Source organism: Equus asinus, chromosome 9 (assembly GCF_041296235.1).
Source record: "Equus asinus isolate D_3611 breed Donkey chromosome 9, EquAss-T2T_v2, whole genome shotgun sequence".
NCBI classification, from domain to species: domain Eukaryota; kingdom Metazoa; phylum Chordata; class Mammalia; order Perissodactyla; family Equidae; genus Equus; species Equus asinus.
Genome location: NC_091798.1, coordinates 13,395,849 through 13,417,363, shown reverse-complemented (window position 1 = coordinate 13,417,363; position 21,515 = coordinate 13,395,849). Strand labels below are relative to the sequence as shown.

Below are 21,515 nucleotides of genomic sequence, written 5' to 3'. Positions count from 1 at the left end.
TGTGGTCACTCCCAAGTAGGCACGGTCAGGGGCCCAGGGTCAGCAATGCCTGGAGTGCAGTTCCCTTCTTGGGCCCTGGTCACTCCTCTGAGCAGGACTGACCCCAGCGGGGCTGCAGGGATGTGCCAGGGGGACATGTGGCCCCTGGACCTCAGAACTGGTGGCTGTGCGGGGACCCCAAACCTCAGAGCTGGTGGCTGTCCTTTACCTAACTTGCCCTTTGGTGTTCCAGAGCCATGACAGCTGACGGTCTTCGGAAGCTCAAAGTGCGTCTTGATTTTTTTGGAAGAGCTTTCCTATTTAACTTACATTATAAAAATCCTACTAATTAAAAGTTAGCTCCCAAGCCCTGACTTCTCAAGTCCCGTCTCCTGTTGTTACTTGTCGGTCTTTACTCAAGATAAAGAAGGTGCTGGTGACACTTCTGATCCTCAAGATGGTAGTAAGCCAGCACACTGCTGCTGTAATGACGGCAAGCTGACCGCGAGCGGGCGGTGGGTCAGGCCCCTGGGCTGAGCACTTTCCAAACATTGTCCGGTTGACCTTCCACCGTCCCCGTGAGGCTCACGGAGTTGAGTAAGGGATTTGCCCAAGTTCACATGAGCCATGAAACAGCAAAGCCTGTGCTCTAACCACTGCATGGCACTGCCTTTCTGCTACATGCAAGGCCCCGGTGGCTCATGCTCCCTGGGCTCTGGGCAGGACTCAGTTTAGGGCCCTTGTGATTGGGACTGGGAAGCCCCGCTTTGCTGCTTGTGAGAATCCCACTTGGTGTTGTGTTTCTTCTCTTCTTCCACAAAGCTGGCCAGCAAAGGTGCTGAAGAAGGCAAGCATGACGTCCTATCCTTCGACTCATGAGATGCTGCTGCCCAAGGCTGCACCCAGGGAGCCGGGGAGAGCAGTTTCCCAAAGAGGAGAGACATGGTGGGACATTGAGGCCTTGAGGAGTGGGAGACAGGCCATCAGCTGCCCTCACTTGGACAGGGGAAGTGGGGCTGATCCGGGCCCCAGAACCCAATGGTAACAGAACCCACATCACTGGGCAATGACCCAAGCGGTGGGCGAGGCCGCCCCACCCTGGATTCTTGGCTTCACGAGGAACCAGCAAGAATGCTTTCTCCCCACGCTCTCCCCAGATCCTTGGCCCATGTTTTATAACCCAGTTTCTTAGGCATAAGGAACTGTATTTTGATTTCATTTTCTAAGTCCTAGCACTTAACAGAAAAGCCTTTTAAATATTCTTTTGTTTTTGCCTAACAGTTTTGTACTTGACATTTTTAATACAACCAAGTCTTTTTTCTAGCTGATCATCTCCGAAGCGTTGCTTTTTCCTACTGACAATAAAAACGGTGCCATGGCTCAAGGAAGCCTTGTCGCATAATTCTGTTGGCTGAATCCCTGAGGCCCAGGATTGGGCCAGTGGCTCCTATAGACGGTCGGGAAGGCAGGCTGGCCCAGGGCCTGCAGCAGCGTTACGGGGCCTGGCTCCAGCCCATCCCAATGCCAAAGTAGCACACCTCGTTCATGCCACCCCCAAGAATCTTCTCCATGACTCCAGTTCCTTAGGGACCAAATGCTGGGGCCCAGGGATTCCAAAAAATGCCAGAATCTTCCTCATGAGATCTGCACAGTGGGGAGTGTCATAGGACATTTCTCTCCTTCTAGAAAGAGATGGCAAACCCACCCAAACAAATGCTCAAGGGTAAGGAAGAGACGGCTGAGGCCCAGTGACTGACGGTCCAGCCATTGGATCTTATCAGCAGGTCAGAAGAGGTAGCTTCTCTTGGAGGACTCCCCAGACCCCTCAGATGAGGCCCAAAGGAGGCAAGGAGCTCCTTCCAGCAGAGCGGAGAGGATGGGAGCAGAGGGGGCCCCCCCTCCTCAGCCCGCAGGGGGCCGTGCAGGGGAGGGCTCCTGGCGGGAGGCTGAGGACTCCATCTGGGGAGGAAATGGATACTGGGTGCATTTAGGTGCAGGGCAACATGGGGTTCAGAGCTCGAGCCATCTAGAGGCCCCTGGGGAGAAGCTCACTTCTTTGGGGCCGAGTCCCTGGGGATAGTGAGGCATGAGAGATGAGCACGATGACAGCTCAAATTTATTGAGCTCTGACTGTCCCCAGTACAGTGTTATAGACATGGCAGGAGTTAGCTTCCTAAATCTTGATAGCAGCCCTAGGAGGTGGGTGCGATTATTGCCCAGATGAAGAAGCTGAGGCCCAAGGTGGGAGTGACCCGAGGTCACACACCTGGTAAGTGGACAGGCTGGGGTTCCAACCCGGGCGGCCGGGCGGACAGCTTGGCTTGTAACCACTGCCCTGTGCTGTCTCTTGGACGCCTTCGTATACAGGACATCCTGAGTCCCTGTAGACTTTGTCAACCCCAGTCTCTTCCTTGTGGCCTCTGTGTCCCCTCACCAATTGCTGGTCCAGCTTCCAATTTCCTCCACAGTCCAGAAGGTCCTGTGACACTGGCGGTTGGGGTCTTGTCTGCGTCCTGGGTCCCCTCAGGTGAGGAGACAGCACCCAGAGGCTTGGGATCTGGCTAAGTTCCTTTCCAAAGGGGCTAGGGGAGTGCACGTGGACCGAGGAGTGACCCTGAGAGGCTGAGGAGTGGGCCGCTGGCATCTCTGTGGCTTCATGGAGACACCGGAGCTCTGCGTCCCCTGCCGTCTCTGTCAGTCCTGCCCTTTCCTCTCCAGGTCACAGGTTTGAGCTGCTCAGGCCTGCTGTTTCTCAGTCCAAACTAACGAAATCCCGATGTTTAACCTTGACATGTCCGCGCTTCCAACTGCTAGTGGGAACAATGTCAGCAAAGACGAGAAAATGATTCCCCCTTTCCCATGACTGCAGAAAAACAGATACTGTCTTAGGCCTTGAAACTGCAGGTGTCATTTCTCCCTAAGGAGTCTTGCAAAACACCTGGATACAGAGTCTGTTGCTACATCTGGAGAAAGTCAGCTTTAACCTCTAAAACTTCCATTACTCTGATCTCATGCAACAGTGCGTGGCCCTGGTAATAGTATCTCTGAGGTCCCATTTCCTGAAAATTATCAGCATCTATGAGTTTTTATTAAGTCTGAAGGGGCCTTGGGCACTCCTTCTCTTTCCATAGAAATAGAGCAAAAAGTGAAACTCGTGGATCCTTATTTAAACAGAGTTTGAGAGTCGAATCTCATTTCAGTTAGGACTGTCACCTAACAGTTGATGACCCACTTGACACTTTGTCAGGAGAATTCCAGAGGCTGTGCTTGCGTGGCAGTAACAACAATGCAACAGTAATAACGGTAACAAACGCCAATGATAATACAGCTGCCATTTACTGCGCACTTTCCCTTAAATCTCCATACACCCACGAGGCAGGGACGAGCGTCCCACCCACACTGATGGGAAAACCCAGGCTCGAGGAGCTTGCTCTGTGCCCTTGTCACTCTACCTGTAAGGGGCACAGCCAGCTCTGTGCACTTCCAGCCTGGTGACCTTAATCCCCACGTTGCCTTCCTGCGTTTGACCTCAGCTTGGTGTCAGACTCTGTATATTCCATGCCCGTTTTGACAATCTCCCCCACAGGGCCCCTGATGGCACCCAGGAGAAATGAGGGCGGGGCTGTGTGTCCAGCACGGCTCTCCTTGTGACAATGGGTGCTCCTTATTGTGAGCAGGATCTGTCCTCAACAGGCTAGTAACGTCAAGGGAGGGTGTGTCTGCCCTCAGAGCTCCTGGGAGGGAAGATGGGACAGGGTGGGCGAAGAGACAGTATGGGAGGAAGGAGGAAGGACCTACTTGATTTATCTTGTCCATCCTGATGTAGCATTTTCAGGCACCCTTAGAGATCACGTCATCCAACCCTCTCATTCTACAAAGTGATGCACCCGAGGCCCCACAGCTGTGATCAGCAGGGCTCAGTCTGGCATCCCGCCTGCCCTACTCTCAGCCTGGGTCTCCTTCTAGGTAATCCCCTCAGTGGCATTCCCTCACCCTGTCTTAAAGCACCCAGAGCCCCCCCCTCTGCTTTCTGGTTTCCTTTCCTCTGCCTTTGAGAGAGAGCTGGTATCTGCCATTCACACTCTAGTGTGATCTAGGGCACCAAGTTCCCTTTGCTTAAGGGAGGGGCATTTTTAGCCTCATCTCTGAGCATGGAATGGAAGCTTTCTTTCTTTCTTCCAGACTTATGTTAGCAAGTAGGAGAAATGAGAGAAACAAATGTCCTTCCTAGCGTCTAAAGCCGGGCTGGGCTCTGCCCTCAGACATCCTAACCTGTGACACATCTGTCTGCTGCTGCTCTGAACCCCGGGTGCCCCTGCCTTCCCATCATAGCTCTGGGTCCCCAGGAGACAGATCTTCAGGCAATGACTGAATGCCGGTGCTTTTGGGGTCTGAGCAGTCCTGGGGAGTGAGAAAGGGGGGACGTGATAGGAGGTGATGGAAGGCGGGGTGTTCCTGTGCTGGCCTGAGGAATGGTGCCATGACACAGACTCAGCGTCCTTCTCTGCGGCTGGTGGGTTGGTCCCTGAGTAGTAGTAATAACTATGCTGTCCTGTATGGGAGGGATCCCATGCTGTTGGACCCATGCAGAGCCTCCACTGTGCGGGTGTCGCGGGCCCGCTGAGCAAGCAAGGGACGGCTGAGGAGCAAGGCTGAGCGAGAGGACTGGTCATCCACGTCACCTGATTCCTGCGAGACTGATCTGTGGTCTTTCTGGTGGGCATTAAAACGTGGATCGGCAGGCTGTGACTCTACTCCTGCTGGACCGTGCATGTCCTCCTTCCCTAGACCCCAGTAATCTACCTTCCAGGATTATTCTTTTCGGTCCTCTGAACCAGCCAAGCCATTCCCTATTACCCAGGAGTGTAAACGTTTGTCTCAGCTCATGTTTCCCTCTTTTATAAGGGCACAGCCCAGTGTACTGCTTGTAGCTCTGAGCGGGGCTGCAACGCAGCCTCAGCCCATCTCCAGCTAGTGCCAACATAGCAGGCCCGCGTCAGTAAACAAGGCTTTCGTCCTTCCTCCTCCATAAGCTGGCCATACGGAACCCCTCCATGAGTCCATAGGTGTGGGATGAAGGAGAGAGATCAGTGAAGCGAAAGGAGGTGCCCTGGGATTCTGGGCACCGATTCACCTGATTTCCTCATATCTTCCAGATTTGCTTGAGCCTGGTCCCAGATGTTCCACTTCCATAATATGATGGATTTCTGCCTTGTCCACTCACCTTCTGACTCAGAGACGCTCATGACACCCATGATGGGCATCTCAGGTGGCACTGTCACCTGGTGTCCCCCAGTAAGATGCTCAGCCTCTGCTAGGAGGCCGGTAGCACTCTGGGAGCTATTTTTCAAGCAGAGGGTCAAAGAGAACATTGCTTTAGATTCCTACAGGTCTGTGCGGTGATCATCCTGTGGGGCCTCGTTAGAGACTCCACTCGGCGTCCACGTCCACGGCAAACAGCTCCTGTGTCATCAGATCTGCTGGACCCTAGGGCCCCACAGACAGAACCGCTTGACCCACAGCCTGGCCCTGTTACAGAGAACTTTCTTCTCTAGGCCCCACTCAAATTGCATCCTCCAGAGTCACTTGATATAGTGTGAAGCAGTATTCCCAAGTTTTCTTTGTCTAAAATCCAAAAAGGCTCATCAACTTCCACGCCTCTTTTCTAGTGGAAGGAAATGTGAGATGCAACAGCATGTCATGTATATTAAAGGGGCTGTCCCAGAGTGTCCTGACCCCTGGAACCCTAAAAACTGGTGACGTTCACATTGGTGAAATGTGGCAGGCCCTTTCTTCAACAATAGTCTCAACTAAACCAAGACATCTCCTTCCCATTGACTGCACGCCACCATCAGTTCAAGCTTCAAGGAACCATCTCGGGAAATTATTAAAACCAGCTCCAGATATCTTTGCCACAACACTGAATCCTGAGTAAGGAATGACAGCCCAATGCCAGTGAATTCTCCCCTATCCAGCCTGGTTTTCTACAACCACTTAAGCCTCAGCACCCTCAGTTCCACTCCCATGCGTGTTCCTGGTACCTACCAGCCAGGTGCCCAGTCCTTGCTGTGTAAGCTGTAGCTTCCCAAAGCAGGACACGCAGTGTCTCTCTCCGGCTGTGCTGGGACCCCTCCCCGGTGACCGGGCAGAGGCAGTGAGAGGTGGTGGCGGGTCAGTTCTCAGGGGAATGAGCGTCAGCTAGCCGGGCATGTGCTGCAGCGGAATCTCCAAGACAGAGGAGGCTGCTCTCTTCTGAAGAGAGAGAAGGGGCTGCTTCTGCCGGGCAGGAGGTTTTTCAGCTTCGAGGTTCTCAGGCTCAGACACCAAATGGTCCTACATCAGTTAGGATCTGTTCTTTTCCTTCCAGGGCCCCGACTACTGCAGACTTGTTGAGCTTTGCATCAGTGTCTTTGAAACTCTGTTACCCTTATAATCAGATTCTGACCCAATTTCAGCACAGTCTGCTCTGCAACTGCGTGAGATAGCGTCTCTCTTGGAACTTCCACAGGGGCTGTGATAGGCAGAATAATGCCCTCCCACCCTTCAGAGATGTCCACATCCTAACCCCAGAAACTGAACATGTCAGGTCACGTGGCAAAGGGAAGGAAGGTAGCAGATGCAATTAAGGTTGCCCATCAGCTGACCTTAAAATAAGGAAGAGCATCCTGGATTATCCAGGGGGCCCCAGTGCAACCACAAGGGTCTTTAAAAGTGGAAAAGGGAGGCAGCAGAAGGGGATGCATTGTGAGCTGAGCTCACTGCTCCTGGCTGGCTTTGAAGAAGGATGAAGGGGCCATGAGCCACGGGATGCAGGAAACCTCTAGTATCTGGAAAAGGCAAAGACGCAGATGCTCCCCTTGAGCCTCCAGACAGGAGCATGGCTCTGCCAACACTGACTTTAGCCAAGCGAGACCCATGTCGACTTCTGATCCACAAAACTAAGATAACACATTTGCGTTGCTTTAAGCCATTAAGCAGTGACAATTTCTTACAGCATTAGTAAACTAATACAGAGGCCCTTTGACTTTGAGAATATTGCTGCCGCTGCCCCAGCCCATCATTTTCTCTTTGGAAGATCTCCAGTGTGGTCAAAGTAGCCAACCTACTCCAGTTTTTGCAATTTCATTATCGTGTAACCAGTTAAGCACCCCAGCTACTTGGTCACCCAGCGCCATGCTCCACCTGCACCTCGTCTCACAGGTGGAAGCATAAGAAATTATGACGTCACTGTGTGCTGTTACCCCCCACCTGCTACCAGCAGTGAGGGCCTATTGCCCTCAGAAACATGGCCAATGCAGCTCTGAAATCCCATCGCGAGAGTTTGTTTTCTAAATGTACTCTGTTCCAATTAATGATAACCTGGGTCCCCTAGAATCTCGCTACTCCAGAGTGGTCTGCAGACCAGCATTTTCAGCATCACCTGGGCGCTCGTTAGAAATGCAGGAGCTCGGGCTCCACCCCGACCGCTGAATTGACTCTATGTGTTAACAAGAGCCCCTGGGGATTCGAATGCACGTTAACATTTGAGAAGCGCTGGCCAAGAAAACACAAGCCAGGGATTAAAAGCTGGCACTTTATTTGGGAGGGCAGGTCCAGGCAGCAGAGTGAAGGAAGGGAGAAGTGAGGCGGGAAGGCTGGGGAGCAACTCAAGGAGCTGCGTCGCCGTGTGGGCCGCGGCCTCATGACAAGCTGTAGAGGCGGCTGGCTGCTCGCAGACGGGCCTGCCCGTCCACTCCCACAGCCTTGGACAGGCTCTGTGGAGAACATTGGATCTGTTTCTCACAGTCAAAGTGAGAACTAACTAATCCTCTGCTTCCACACAGATCTCACACCACATCATACAGCATTTTCCTTACATCAGGATCAGCCCGAACTCGGGGAGTGTGGCCGGCCAGCCTGGCGGTGCAGGGTGCAGGTAGGGGTAGTGGTCAGCTTTCCATCCAAATGCCTCACTGGCCCCAGGTGGTGGCCGAGGCAGCCTGGTGGGGCAGGTTTAACCTATTCCCACTGGAAGCTATGGGATCACCCAGCCAGACAAGACCTCACCCCGCTCAGGCTCCTCACTCGTATTCTTCCATTTGAACCCCGTGTTCCGAACATTTGCTGGGCCTAGGAGGCCAGGTGGACTGTCCCCACCACAATTTTTGTTGCTTGGTTGTTTCTGGTTTGTTTTTTGCCAATTGAGGGAGAATTCTGATCTGAAGAACTGGTCTGCAGAAGGACACGGCCCCCAAATTGACGCAGGCTCAGACGGCACCCTTTCTCTCTGCCTTTCACTTGGGAAGCCCCCCAGAAATCCCTGAGGTTATCAATGAGAGAATGTCATTCCAGAAGAATCCATAGTTCCTCGAGAGATGTAATCAGAGCGTGGCCTTGGAAAAAGCACTTGACCTCTCTAAGCCTCAGTTTCCTCGTCTGTGACAAGGGACAATGCCAGATAGCCATTAGGCCAGCTGGAGGATAAGGTCATGGGGCAGTGATGTTTCCCAGTTCTCCCCGAGTCAGCCGGGCAGGCTCATTAAGTTGAGCACTCTTGACAAGAGTCTCTTTCAGAAGAGGCGAGCCCTTTAGCGGTGACAGCGGACAGCACTGGAAGCCGCACCACTCACCTGCCCACCCTGTTCTCAGAAGGAGCAAGCTCGGGGTGGGGATCCTCCCTCAGCGTGCGTCTGGCTGGTGGCAGCTATATTATCAGTGACACCCAGACCGCTGCACCAGACCTGTCTGCTCTGGGGCCTGGCCAAGGCGTCTCCCAGGGACCCTCAAAGAGACCTGCTGTGTCTCAGCACTGAGCAAACTGGAAGAACATATCCAGCTCAGAGGACTCACCGTGGACTGCCACGGTGCCCCTGGCCCTCCCACTTCTGCCCCACAGGTCCATGCCACCAGGGCAATCACTCCAACAGCCACAGAAGTGAGTGAGCAGGTACGATTGTCCGGTGCTGCAGCAGATGCTAGAGACACAACAGCAGCCAAGGGGTTGCTCACTAGCCTCTTTCTTTAAGAGGAAGTGAGGGCTCAAAGATCATTGATTGATTCATGCCCAAGACCCACCCATTAGAGAGGGGCTCCAGACAGCCATTGGCTCAACTGCTTGACTTGGCTTAAAGAGACAACGTTTACTAATGGTAGGAATTAAAACAATCTTGTGAACAGAGCTTATTGACCAGTGCCAAGTTCTGGACGTGGGTCCAGAATAACTCTCGCTCTCCCTTTCCCAAAGGAAAGCTATAACCCAAGAACAGGACAGGTATAGACAAGCAAGAGTTGATTCTTAGCAAACACTCAGGGTGGGTCCTGTGCTGGATGGCTTCAACAGTGAGTTATAAAATATTAATGCGATCTATCAAGAGGTTTATAATAAATAACCCTTATAATCAGAAGAGCTAATAACCCAAACTCTTATACTAATAAGCACAATTAACCGTATCGTTTTCCTTAGACTCAACTCTTAATGACTCCGATGAGGAAATTCTTAAGGGAGTTGGATCCAGTTCTTTATGACTATTTAGGAAATTGGGGGGGAAGGGAAGTAGATTTTGTGAAAAATCTGTCCCTGTCACAGACCCCAAAGAGTCATACTGATGTTAAAAAGAGTTATTTTTTAAATTTAAAATAGATAATGTAGTTAGTGTTAAATGTTATAAAAAATCCAATGTTAATTAGCAAAAGTTTAAACCAATGAACCCACAGTAACACATGAGGTTCCTGTGAACAGTGGCTGCCTGGCTTTCAAGGCGAAGTGTCCACATTGGCAGGTGAATAGGTGTGGTTTCCCTGGATCTTAGGAACCGCGTTCAAGGAAGGTCACATGAAAACCCACCCAGCTGGGCTCTGGGTACTCACACTTGACCATGAGGAGGTGCACAGAGATGAGAGTGGACGATCACCGGGCCAGGCAGAGGCATGAGCTCATTTCTGACTCACGGGGACCCACGGGATAGTGACCACTGCAGCCCCAGTTTCCACAAGACAAACCAAAGAAAAGAGCTCCTCCCACAGTCTGTTCTCTCTCCCTCACAAATGCGCTAAGAGCTAAGGGTCCAAAGCCCTCAAGGAAACACCATCCCGGCCCTCAAAGGTCCCAGTCAGGCAATAAACTGGTCATCACAGCAAAGCGTGACCCGTGGTGGGTTCCAGGTGTGGAGGGACCCAGCGGGAGGAGGAAGCAGTGGTGGAAACCAGGAGGAAGGCTGCCTGGGGGAGGTGGCATTGAGCTGGCATTGAAAGGTAAGTCAGAGTTCTCCAGGTGGAGACGAGGGAGGAGGCATTCCAGAGGAAGTGGACAGGCTGGGACCTGAGCAAGCATGAGAAGCTCACATGGCCACAACCCGAGAAGGGGCATAGAGAGTGGACACGAATGGGACAGGAGAGGTTGGCTGTGTCCAGCTGTGTCCTGGGTCTTGAATGACATGCTGAGGAGCTGGTACTTTGAGAAGCAACATGCATGAGACCTACTATGTGCCAGGCACTGTTCTTAGCAATTTACACTTAATAACATTTGAAACTTCACGACCACCCTCTGAAATATAGACTATTATTAGTCCCAGTTTACAGTGAGGAAACAGGCCCAGAGACGCACAGGCACTTGTCCCAGGTCACACAGCTTGGAAGTGGTAGAACAGGGACTTTATGCTTTGGGCTCCAAGGAACAGGCAGTTGAGTGGCATGTTTCCACAAGATAACTTTGGAGACACAGCCTAGATCCCCAGATCACTTGCTGTCTAAGCTAAGTGTGCAGTGGAGCGCCTAGGGAGCTCATTAAGAACATCTGTGTGCAGGCCCCACGTGGGCCTCACAAATCAGACTCTCTGGGGCCTGGACCAAGGAGAGCAGGTTTTAATAAGCTCCACAGGTGGAACCTGCTCGGCGGGTCCTTCAAAACCACACAGCTTTGCCTCCTATTTGCTAGATGAGGAAACTGAGGCTCAGAGGGGCCATCATGGCTCACCAAAGTCCCAGAGAAATATAAGGAATAAGTACCCAAGCCCAGCCTAGAGCCACTGCCCCCAGTCAACCAGTGTTCTCCCCCCAGAGATGGAGGAGGGGAGGGGAAAGGAGGGGAAGGGGGAGAGAGGGGAACGCCTTGTCCCGCAGACGGTGTTTCCCTAGGTGCAGGACAAAGGCTGCTGGTGGTATGGTGGGTGGACCGGGTCACAGCTTCACACAACACGGAATCCAATTGTATTCGTTTTCTATTGTCGCTATAACAAATGATCACGAAGTTAGCGACTTGAAACAAAATAAACGTATTCTCTTCCTGTTCTTGAGGTCAGAACTCTGAAATAAGTCTCACAGGTGAAAATCAAAGTCTTACTCGTGTCAGCAGGGCTGGTTCCTTCAGAAGATTCCAGGGGACAAGCTATTTCCTTGCCTCTTCCAACTTCTAAAGGCTGAAGGCCTTCAGCACACCTTGGCTCGCGCCTGCATGGCTCCAACCCCTGCTTCTGCAGTCACGCCTCTTCTTCTGTTATTCGCTCTCCCTCTGTCTCTCTCTGGTAAGGACGATTCTGATTACTCTGGACCCAGCTGGATAAAGCAGGATAATCGCTCCATCTGGTCTTCAACCTAATCACTTCTGCCAAGTGCCTCTTATCTTGGAAGACGACAAATTCACAGCTTCCAGGGGCTTGGACGTCGACATCTTGGAGGTGGGGTCGTGATTCTGCCTACTACTCTCATGATGAGAGAAATCCCTCCCTTTTCAATCCTCTTCAGATCCCTCTCCTTCCCCCAGGAGAAGGTCCTTGGCCAGTGTGTTTCATCAGCGCTCTGACACTCGCTGATCTCACAGTGTAGCAGAGTGAGCAAGCTCAGGCCTGCACTGCCTCAGTTTACCCACCTGGCAAGTGGGGATAATTATAGTACATCTGGGATGGGGACTGACTGAGATACACAGGGGAGGAGTTCAGGCTGTGCCCAGCACAGGGTGGGCTCTAAATAAATGCTCATTCTTTTTATTTTATTTATGGCAAGTGATACTGATTACTGATGATCTGTCTCCAGATAGCACATGAAATTTATTTTCTAAATAAATTCATTAAGTAAAAATAAGAGCATGAGAGCCAACTAAAAAATTATAAGTCAGTCAAACTACAGGCACCACACAAGGATGGCAAATCCCGAGGGGTGTGACCTCAACACTGTGACATGACGGCACCCCAGCCCAGAGTGCTACAGTGGAGACCTGGGTGGGTCCTTGCTGAACCGGTGAAGGAACGAATTATCACCGAGCGTCACTTCAGAGGCATGACCTACCTTGTCCCATTCAGTCCTTGCCACAGGCCTCTGAGGGAGGGAACCCCGATAATCCTCATTTTTCAGACAGAGGCTCTGAGATTCAATGTCAAGGCCCTCAGAAAACAGAACCGGAGGAGCTGCATTAGAATCCGGGCCCCTCCGGCCACCCCTTGGCTGCCTTCTAAGACATATTGCCCCATTGCCAACCCAGTTCCCACTATTTACATCGCAGTGGAGCTAAGATGTTTTTCTCTTGGGGTGCGTTTCCTCCTTGAAGCTGCTGTTGGTCCAGGGAACCTGTCCTTTTGTTAAAGGGGCTTGGAAACCCTTGGCCACGGCATGAAATGCCACTCAGGCTCTGTGCTCTGCTGCCTGCTTTTAAAGAGACGGCCACCAGAGGGCGGTATTGGTCTAGGTTTCTCCAGCCTCAAGCTCAACCAGAAGCCAAAAAGCCGCCGAGGGAGCATCAAGGTCAGCTTGAGCCTGGCAGACAGCTGGGCCAGACTTCCCAGAAGCCCACACTCGGGCCAGAGAAGCTAGCTTCATGGCAGCCTCCAAAATACTCTGAGAGACAGTGGGACAGGAAGCCCAGATAATAGCTCATGGACGTCCATGGAGAGCTATTCATGGACAGTAGGGAGAACTGCCGTGTCTCATCCCCATTTCACAGAAAAGGAAACTGTGGCACCGAGAGTTTCAGCTAGATCCCAATAGTCCCAGATCCCTTGATGCCCTGTCCGAGCCTGTGTCCACCATCAGGCTCCCAGAAACCCTGGAAGTCGGAAGCTGTTTGTGCTTTGTGTGTGGAAAGGAGAGGAGCCCAAGAAGCCAAGCCCCTCTCACAGGGGATGGGGGAAGGCAGGTAAGGGCCACGAGTTGTCGGGCCACCAGCCTCTCCCCGACCCTGGGGCCCCTGAGGCCCTCATGAGAGCTCACATTTACTGAGCATGTGCTGCGAGCCTGGCGCTTAGTCCTCAAAGCAACACTCGAGGGGAGATGGGTCCCCCCATTTTACAGATGAGGAAATAGGCCCAGAACAATTGGTTGTTCTCTGAGGTATTAGGGTGCCTACGGAGTAGAGTCAGGATGGAGACCCAGAGCCCCAGCTTTCTGCTCCCTGCACTGTCCTGTGATGCGGGAGCAGCCAAATCGGATGCCACCTGCCTCCTTCGTCTCTGGTTGTTCACCCTCTGCTGCCTGTTTCCTCCCACCATCCTCTACCCCCTGAAAGTCAAGGCCACGGTCTGCGTGGGGGCCTGTGCGCATTCACCCTTTCTGCAGGCCTTGAGCCAGCTTGGGCTTCTGGACCCAGCGATGCATACAGCTGACTGCTGGGCACACACTCCAGAAGGGCGGCAGCCTTCCCTCCTTCCCGGGCAGCGCCCCCAAGTGGCAAGGTTTTCCCAAAGCCAGAGCAAATGGGCCTCCTGCCCACAGCCACCTCCCCGCCAGTCCCTGTCCTCTGGTACCCAGTCATTCATCCTCATCATCCTCAGCAGCAGCAGTTTGCCAGATCTTGGGCTCTACACTTGACATATGTCACACCCCTTTTTCCAGCAAAATCCACATGAGACACGTTCTATTTGCAGCTCCATTTAATAGATAAGCAAACTGAGGCCTTGTGAGATTAAGAAACACAGCCAAGATCACACAGCTACCAAATAGCCAGGCAGGGATATGGACCCAGCTCCAGCCAACCCCCGAGCCCATGTTTATCAGGATCCCGGATATCCCAACTTGGGGTTCGGAATGTGTGGTCTTTCTCCTTCGAGGCCTCTCTCTGGACTGTAACGTGCAAACGGCAGCCCCAGCACCACCTAGGCTGGCTCGGCCCCGCATGCCAACTTACTGTCTTTCTCCCTGAAGTCCAGCTGGGCATGTCTTCTCATGTGTGGAGTGCCACTTCTGGGAAATTTCAAAAAACCTGAAATAATTTCGTCTATGAAAGGCCTCTAGTTTATGGACATTTGATTCTTTTCCCAGAAGCCCTGGGACTGGTCAGGTGGGCTTCCAGGATGTCATTCCCAACCCTCGCCTGGGGTGTAGGAACAGACAGTTCCTGTTCCCACCCCAAGAACAGGCCATGCTCATGAAAATCTGCAATGAGGGCCTCTGCGGGTGCTTGGGGCAGCCCCAGCCTGACCCTGTGGCCGGTGCAGGGAGGCATGAGAGGCTGTGATCCCAGCCACAGACTCCCGGGGCCAGAGGCTCCACGTGGGGAGGACTCCCCAGACACGCCAGGCTTTCTCTGTCTCCAGGGGAAGAACCAGGGCCCAGGTGCGACATGGTGGCTCAGGTGAGTATCCCTCAAAAACACCTCTAGGAAGGAGACCCCAGCAAAGGGCAGAAGGGGGGCTGGGAGATGGGGTCCTGACCCAGCTCAGCCATGAACTGCTCATGTGACTCGGGGCCTCACTGACCATCAGCTACAGACGGCAGGTGTGCAGTCAGTGTCTGCACTGAGTCCTCCTCCCTCTGTTCCTTAACTGTCACCCCAGCACAGCGCCCCACCCACAGGCTACTGAGAGGAAACAGTGAACTCTTAAGGTAGCAAACTCAGGGATGGACTGTACATAGCAAGTGCACGTTGACTCTCCCATGTAATAGCGAGCGTTTGTTGAGTGCTTCTCTGCACCGTGTGAAATGCTCACCTTGATTACCTTGATCCCCTTGCTGAATGCTCACAGCAACCATGGGAGCTAAGTAGTGGCGTCAGTCCCATCTTTGCCTGAGAAAACCCAGGCCAAGGAAAGTTACATCACTCATCAAGGTTTGCAGTTATTCAGCAGCAAAGCTGGAATTTGAACCTGGGTCCCCCTGATCTCAGAGCCCATGTCTGCTATTTCTCTCCTCTATGGCTTCTTGCTGGCCTTTTCTATTGAATCCCCAAAGCAAACCACCTGTGTGCTTGCCTTTCTCTAATCATTTAAATCAAAGGACAGAAAAACAACCACAAAAATCAATCTGTTTCTCCAGCCAGGAATAATAATTAACAGTTTGGCATTTATATTTATATATTTCAAATACATGTATGAATATATATATTTTATCCCCCTCAAAATCATGGCATTTTGCAGCCAGTTTCTCCAAATAATATTATTAGAACATAAACATCTTTCCATATCACAAATATTCTAAAATATATTTTTTCATAGCTGCATAATATTTCATCATTTGGATAATGTGTAATTTGTTTAACCAATCCCCTACTGTTGGACATTCAGGTTAGTGACAGTTTGGTGCAGCTATAAATCATGCTGCGTTGGACACCCCCGTAGCTAATTCTTGCTCTTTTTAATTCTGTAGGATGAATCATCAGAAGCGGCATTGCCAGGTTCATTGTGAGGCTTTGGGTTCTATTGGTGGCCTCTAAGTCAGGGCCCCTCAGGAAGCCGGGCCTGGTAGAGAAACTCTAAACAAAAAAAAATGTAGCCTCTTTTGCTCTCCTGTTTGGAAAGAACGTGCAAAGTGTGCTTACCCCATGCTCACCTGGGCCCTCAGGCCCTTTCAGAATCACTTCTTTCACTGTTCCATGGTGGGACAGGTGGTTCCTCAGGGCCTGGGAGCAGCCCTCCCACCCATTTACCCAAATTCATCCTCTGGACACTACAATGCTGCCACTGAGAGTCATTCAGTGGCGTCCACGTTCCCATGGGTATCCTGATGCCACTGTGGAGGGGAGCAGAGAGCGAGGAGGGGAGAATCCTCTGAGAAGCATCTTGTCCAGCTGAGACAGTAGGCGACCTCCTTCTTGGGCCTCAAAGACACATGGGGTCTGGAGGAAGTGAGAGGAAGTTGGACGGGGAGGAGGAAGTAGAGGCGAGAGGGTCGGAGGGACAGTGACCAGAGAGACTCGAAGTTGTCTCCAACCTGCTGATCCCAGAGAGAAGTCTCAGGCTGCTACTGAAGCCTGCTCAGGGGACAGCTGCCCATCCCTGGAGAAGGGGACCACCACCCACTCCCAGGACTGAGGGCCTGCCCCTGGGATGACAAGTCATCTCCAACTACAGATGGAAGATGGAGCCCAGGCAGGGGAGGGACTGGCCACAGGGCACAGAGAGCTGGGCCAGGCTGGAGCTCCTGCCTCTGGAGTCTGAGGCAGGGATGGGTGAGGGGAGTGGCCCGTGGAGGAGGTGAGGGCTCTCCTCCCGGCCTCGGCTCCCCGGGGCCTCTGCAAGCTAAAACTCGAAAGGACTTTGATCAGATAAGGAGCTGGGAGCTGCCTTGTCCCTGCAGCCAGAAAGAAACTTGGATGGTGCAAGTTCTCTCTTGTTTTTCCCTGAAGTCCCGTTTACATTCTCTTCCTTCGTCGTTATTTTTACAAGCCTTGCTGCTCTTTGGGAGAACCCATGGGCCTTGTGCACGGCTCCTTCTCTGCCTGGCTGCAGTGCATGTGTGTGCGTGTGTGCGTGTGTGAGTGTGTATGTGTGTGGAGAGAGGCTGTCTGTAACTGGATGCCCTTTTCCTCTCTGCTCTCCTGATTCTCCAGGGCCAGGATCTTTCCTGGAAACTCCAGGTGTGTCTTCCCTTCAAAAGACCAAAAACTGTGGCTTCTGATAAAGTGCCTCGTCCAGTGGAGGTGAGGGGCAGAGAAGGAAGGGTCGGGGTGGGAAAGCAGAGGGAGACGGAGAGGACAGGGAAGAGACACAGAGAAAACGTGAGACAGAGAGAGTGAAAGAAAGGAGAGAAGCAGAGATGGTGAGGAAGCGAGGGCAGGGAGACAGAGGAGCAGAAGGAGCTAGAAACAACTCAGACAGAGACAGAGCAAGGGAGGGAGATGTGGCCAGAGCAGCCCGTAGGAAAGAAACTAGAGGAGAAAGGAGAGAGAGAGGAAATAAGAGGCAAAGAGAAGGGAAAGGAAATGTGAAAGAAAGACAGAGGGAAACAGAAACAGACGCAGAGAGGATGGCAGGGCAGAGAGGAGGGGAGAAAAATGGGAGAAGCAGAGAAAGAGGAAAGAGAGACAAAATGAGACAGGAGATGAGAGAGAGGAGCAAGTGAGGAGAGAGAAGGACACAGGAGGAGGGGCGCGCCGTCAGGGTTCATCTCATCTCTAATGCCCTCTGAGCCTGTCGTCAGCGTCAGGAGGCCCCCTCCCCTTGGTGCAGCGCTGTCCCTGTCGGACGGAGGAGGGAGGGGCGGGCCTGCAGCAGGTGGCCGCCCCTGGGTGGGGCCCGACAGCCAAGCCTGCGGGGTATAAGTGGGCGGCTGGGCCTGCTGAGCACCTGTCAGGGACAGCTCCCCCGTGCAGGTGCCAGGCAGGTGGCTCGGCCAGCCCAGCCGCACCATGAGCTCCTTTGACCTCCAGGCGCCCTCTCCCCCTAGCTGCAGCCCCCAGTTCCCCAGCATCGGCCAGGAGCCCCCCGAGATGAATCTTTACTATGAGAACTTCTTCCACCCCCAGGGCGTGCCCAGCCCTCAGCGGCCCCCCTCCTTCGAGGGAGGCGGCGAGTACGGGGCCACCCCCAACCCCTACCTCTGGCTCAACGGGCCGGCCATGACCCCGCCACCCTACCTGCCAGGCACCAACGCCGGCCCCTTCCTACCTCAGGCATACGGGGTGCAAAGGCAGCTGCTGCCCAGCATGTCAGGGCTGGGGGGTGGTGACCTGGGCTGGCTGCCCATCCCCTCGCAGGAGGAGCTGATGAAGCTGGTGCGGCCCCCCTACTCCTACTCGGCGCTCATCGCCATGGCCATCCACGGGGCGCCCGACAAGCGCCTCACCCTCAGCCAGATCTACCAGTACGTGGCTGACAACTTCCCCTTCTACAACAAGAGCAAGGCCGGCTGGCAGAACTCCATCCGCCACAACCTGTCGCTCAATGACTGCTTCAAGAAGGTGCCCCGGGACGAGGATGACCCCGGTAAGGGGGCTGCGAGCGTGGGCGGGAGGCCCCCACCCTGTGGAGGAGGGCGGTGGCTTCAGCAGCTCACTGGTGTCCCCAGGGAAGGCTCACTTCATTCCTCCCTGATGCCTCATTCTAGAACGTTCTGAATATGGCTGTACCCCCCAACACTGGGGGTGGAGGGGAGTCAGCAGTGGAGAAGAATGTGGGCCCTGGAGGCAGATTGGGTTTCTACTGTGGCTGGGGCGCTGACAGGTTAGATCTCCAGGCCTCAGTTTCCCCATGTGCATAACAGGGATGGTAACGGTGGCTCCTTGCAGGCTTGTGGCAGCGTCATGAGATAATGTGTGCTAACAAGTGCTCCCTGGATTCAGTAATTGCTATGATGAATCTGAATCCCCAGCACCCAGCTCCTAGAAAAGCCTTGGGGGTGAGCGAGTGGACTAGACGACGCTCAAGTGTGTCCCCACCTGCTGGGGGGAGATCTGACCTTTGATGAGCAACCACTAAGGGCCACGTTGAGCCGCCTGCCCTCGTTACATGATCTCCTTTAATCCACCCTGCAGGGTAGCTCTCGTTAAACCCATTTTACAGATAAGGGAAATAACACTGAGGGAAGACAGCCCCCCTGGGGTGACACAGATGAAGTGATAGTGAGGGAGCGTGAATCTGAGTGGAGTCTCTCCAACACCTGTGAACTCCTCCTTTTTCATGAAGAATTTCTCAAATGCAGAGGTGTACACAGAGCGATATATAGTCACGTATCCATTTCCCAGATTTAAAACCCATTCTTGTGCCACTGCAGAAAGCCAGGGTGTTGCTCAGAGGACCCCACCTCCGCCCCTTCTGAGGCTGGGAAGGGCAGGACTATTTGTCCCCCAGAGGTGGGCAGGGGTACCGTACTGGACTGGTGTCCCCCACGGGTGGAGAGGCAAGCAGGCAGGGTGCAGGCAGGTGCAGGCTTCCCTGGGCCAGCAGCTCGCAGCTACAAGACCCTTTTACTCCTGGCATCCATCCTTTCTCACAGTCAGCCTGAGGAAGAAGGGACCCATACAGCAGCCCCACTCTTCAGACTGGGAAACTGAGGCTCACCTGAAGTCTCTCAGTCAGTGAGGAGCAAAGCCGGGACTCAAGTCCGTCTTCGGACCCCGTGCCCAGGACTTTCAAGGAGCCCTGAATTGTTTCCTGAGTTTTCTTTCAGGGCAGCAACGGAAGCCCGCCCTCCCTCTCCATCCCCAGTACTTGAACTTCTTAAAGACACTGCGCTGCAAACTCCTCCTGCCTGTGCCTCTCCTGCTCTGTGCTCCCAGGGGGCCTGCTTGGGGGTGGGGGCTTGGATGAAGGGGGCTGCGGTGCGTGGTTTGCGGTGGGTGGAATTCCTCCGTTTCTCAGCTCCCTCCTTTTGTGCCCTGTCTGCATTTATTACCTTTGTTTTTAGTTTACAACAAAAAAAGGGAACAGAAGCAGAGCATTTTGTCCATCTCTCTACTTACCTTCTCCCCTCTTTGCACCAGGCAAAGGGAATTACTGGACCCTGGACCCCAACTGTGAGAAGATGTTCGACAATGGAAATTTCCGCAGGAAGAGGAAAAGGAAATCGGATGTTTCCTCCGGTACTGGCTTCTTGGCCTCGGAGAAAGCGGAGAGCACTTTCCTGGCCGGCAGCCCCAAGACCACGGAGCCCCAGGACGTCCTGGACAGCACTTCACCGGGCACCACCAGCTCCCCAGAGAAGCGGCCCTCCCCTCCCCCGTCGGGCACCCCGTGCCTCAACAGCTTCCTCTCCACCATGACGGCCTATGTGAGCGGGTCGAGCCCCGTGAGCCACCCTGCGGCCACGCCAGGACTGAGCCCTGAGCCCACTGACAAGATGGGACAGAACTTGCTGAACTTTAGCTCCTACACCCCCCTCACCAACCTCAGCGGCCACGGGGGCAGGGGCGAATGGGCCAACCCCATGCCCACCAACGCTCTCGGCTACGGGGGCTCTGTCCTCAACCAGTTCAGCCCTCATTTCTACAACAGCATCAACGTGAACAATGGCCTCTACCCCAGGGAGGGCACCGAAGTTTAGAAACAGAAGAGCTCCCAGGCCGGATGGACATGCCCGAGAGAAAGGCACTGAAGGCCCTCCGTGCCTGCATCCCTGTGCTCCGACACCTCTGGGCTGCCCAGACACACACAGGAGGCTCAGGGGGATGCATTCTTTTTCTAGAACTCTGTGTAAACCTTCTTTTTGTCACACATATGTCCACACACACCCACCAACCTTGCAGGGGAAATACTGGTGCGTGGATCACAGTAATCCTGGCGGCCACTTGTTGAGCACATGGACGCTCTACTGGGCACTGTCCTAGGCTCTTTGAGGGCGTGATCACACTTACTATTTACAGCCACCTCTGGGGTTCATATGGACCTCCCCATTTAACAAATGAGGAAACTGAGGCTCGAGGAAATTAAGTAACTTTCCCAGGGTCATACAATCTAGCAAGTGGCAGAGCCAAGAGTGAAGTCTGGGTCTATGTGACCCCAGTTTGGACCAACGGAGGCAGGGATGGAGGGATTGGTGAGCAGCTAAGAAATGTCACGTGAAAGCGGATTATGGCAAGCACATCCAAATCTCCCCACTGCCTTCCGGCCAGCCAACAGAATTTAGCACCAGCCCCGGGCCTGTCTTGTCCTGGTCTGAGTTCTTATTCTGTGGCCCCCAACTTACCTGCAGGAGGGTCCTTTGGCTTCCACTCAAGGAGGGAAGCTACCAGCGGGCTTCATTCCAGACGCCCAGCCCCATGCCCCTGCAGGGCCATGTGTCCAGCCTCTCCCCACAGAGGGACGTCTCTTCCCCAGCCCTGGGGCCCTGGATCAGGGCAGGGAGAGGAGTGGTGTGCACCCCAACCCCCCCCCCCCCCCCCGGCACTGCCCTCCTGCAAAATCTCGTAAAGCCCAACTTCCTGTGTGCATGCCATGGACCAGTGAGCTGGAGGCGGCCGAGTCTTCCAAGAGAAACAAGGCCGAATAAGCACTTCCTTTTCTATCACCTGGGAGAGGTGACTGTCTGAGAAAACAAGGCTCCAGGGAGGGCCCGCAGCCCACCGCGCAGCCGGCCGGGGGCAGCTCCTGGGCGTTTTCTCTTGTTCTTCCATGTACTTTACATGCCGGTGATGTTTCATCACAGCACACCTGGGAAGTGTTTTTTGTTTTCTTATTTTCTTTTTAATTAAAAAAAAAAAAAAAAAGACTGCACATGGCCCGTTCTTGTAAGTTTTATCTCCTCTGCTGGTCAACTTAACATGAGGCCAAGTACAGCCTGGAACTGAAGGCTGTGGGCTCAGGAGGCGGAGAAAGAATGGGTATCTAGGCTCTTTCCCTCCTTCACACTGGTGTGGAGACAAGACAAAGGCCCCCAGGGAGAAGAGAGGAGCCTGAGAGTGGGGTAGGCGCATGGGAGGA

At 53.5% G+C, this 21,515-nt stretch overlaps 2 protein-coding genes across 2 annotated transcripts in view; both read left to right on the top strand.

The window, feature by feature from the left end:
- The window catches only part of DOCK2 (dedicator of cytokinesis 2), a 406,061-nt gene extending 404,694 nt beyond the window's left edge, over positions 1 to 1,367 (top strand). The window contains exon 52 of the mRNA XM_014850884.3: positions 802 to 1,367. Coding sequence (XP_014706370.1) covers positions 802 to 858 — 57 coding nt within the window. The 3' untranslated portion in view covers positions 859 to 1,367. The remainder of the gene's footprint in view (positions 1 to 801) is intronic.
- A 16,081-nt stretch (positions 1,368 to 17,448) lies between these two features.
- FOXI1 (forkhead box I1) lies at positions 17,449 to 21,284 on the top strand. The gene is made up of 2 exons (XM_014850883.3): positions 17,449 to 18,083; positions 19,580 to 21,284. Exons 1-2 carry the CDS (start codon positions 17,507 to 17,509, stop codon positions 20,137 to 20,139), a joined length of 1,137 nt encoding a protein of 378 aa, XP_014706369.2. The 5' UTR covers positions 17,449 to 17,506; the 3' UTR covers positions 20,140 to 21,284.
- Positions 21,285 to 21,515: the final 231 nt, after the last annotated feature.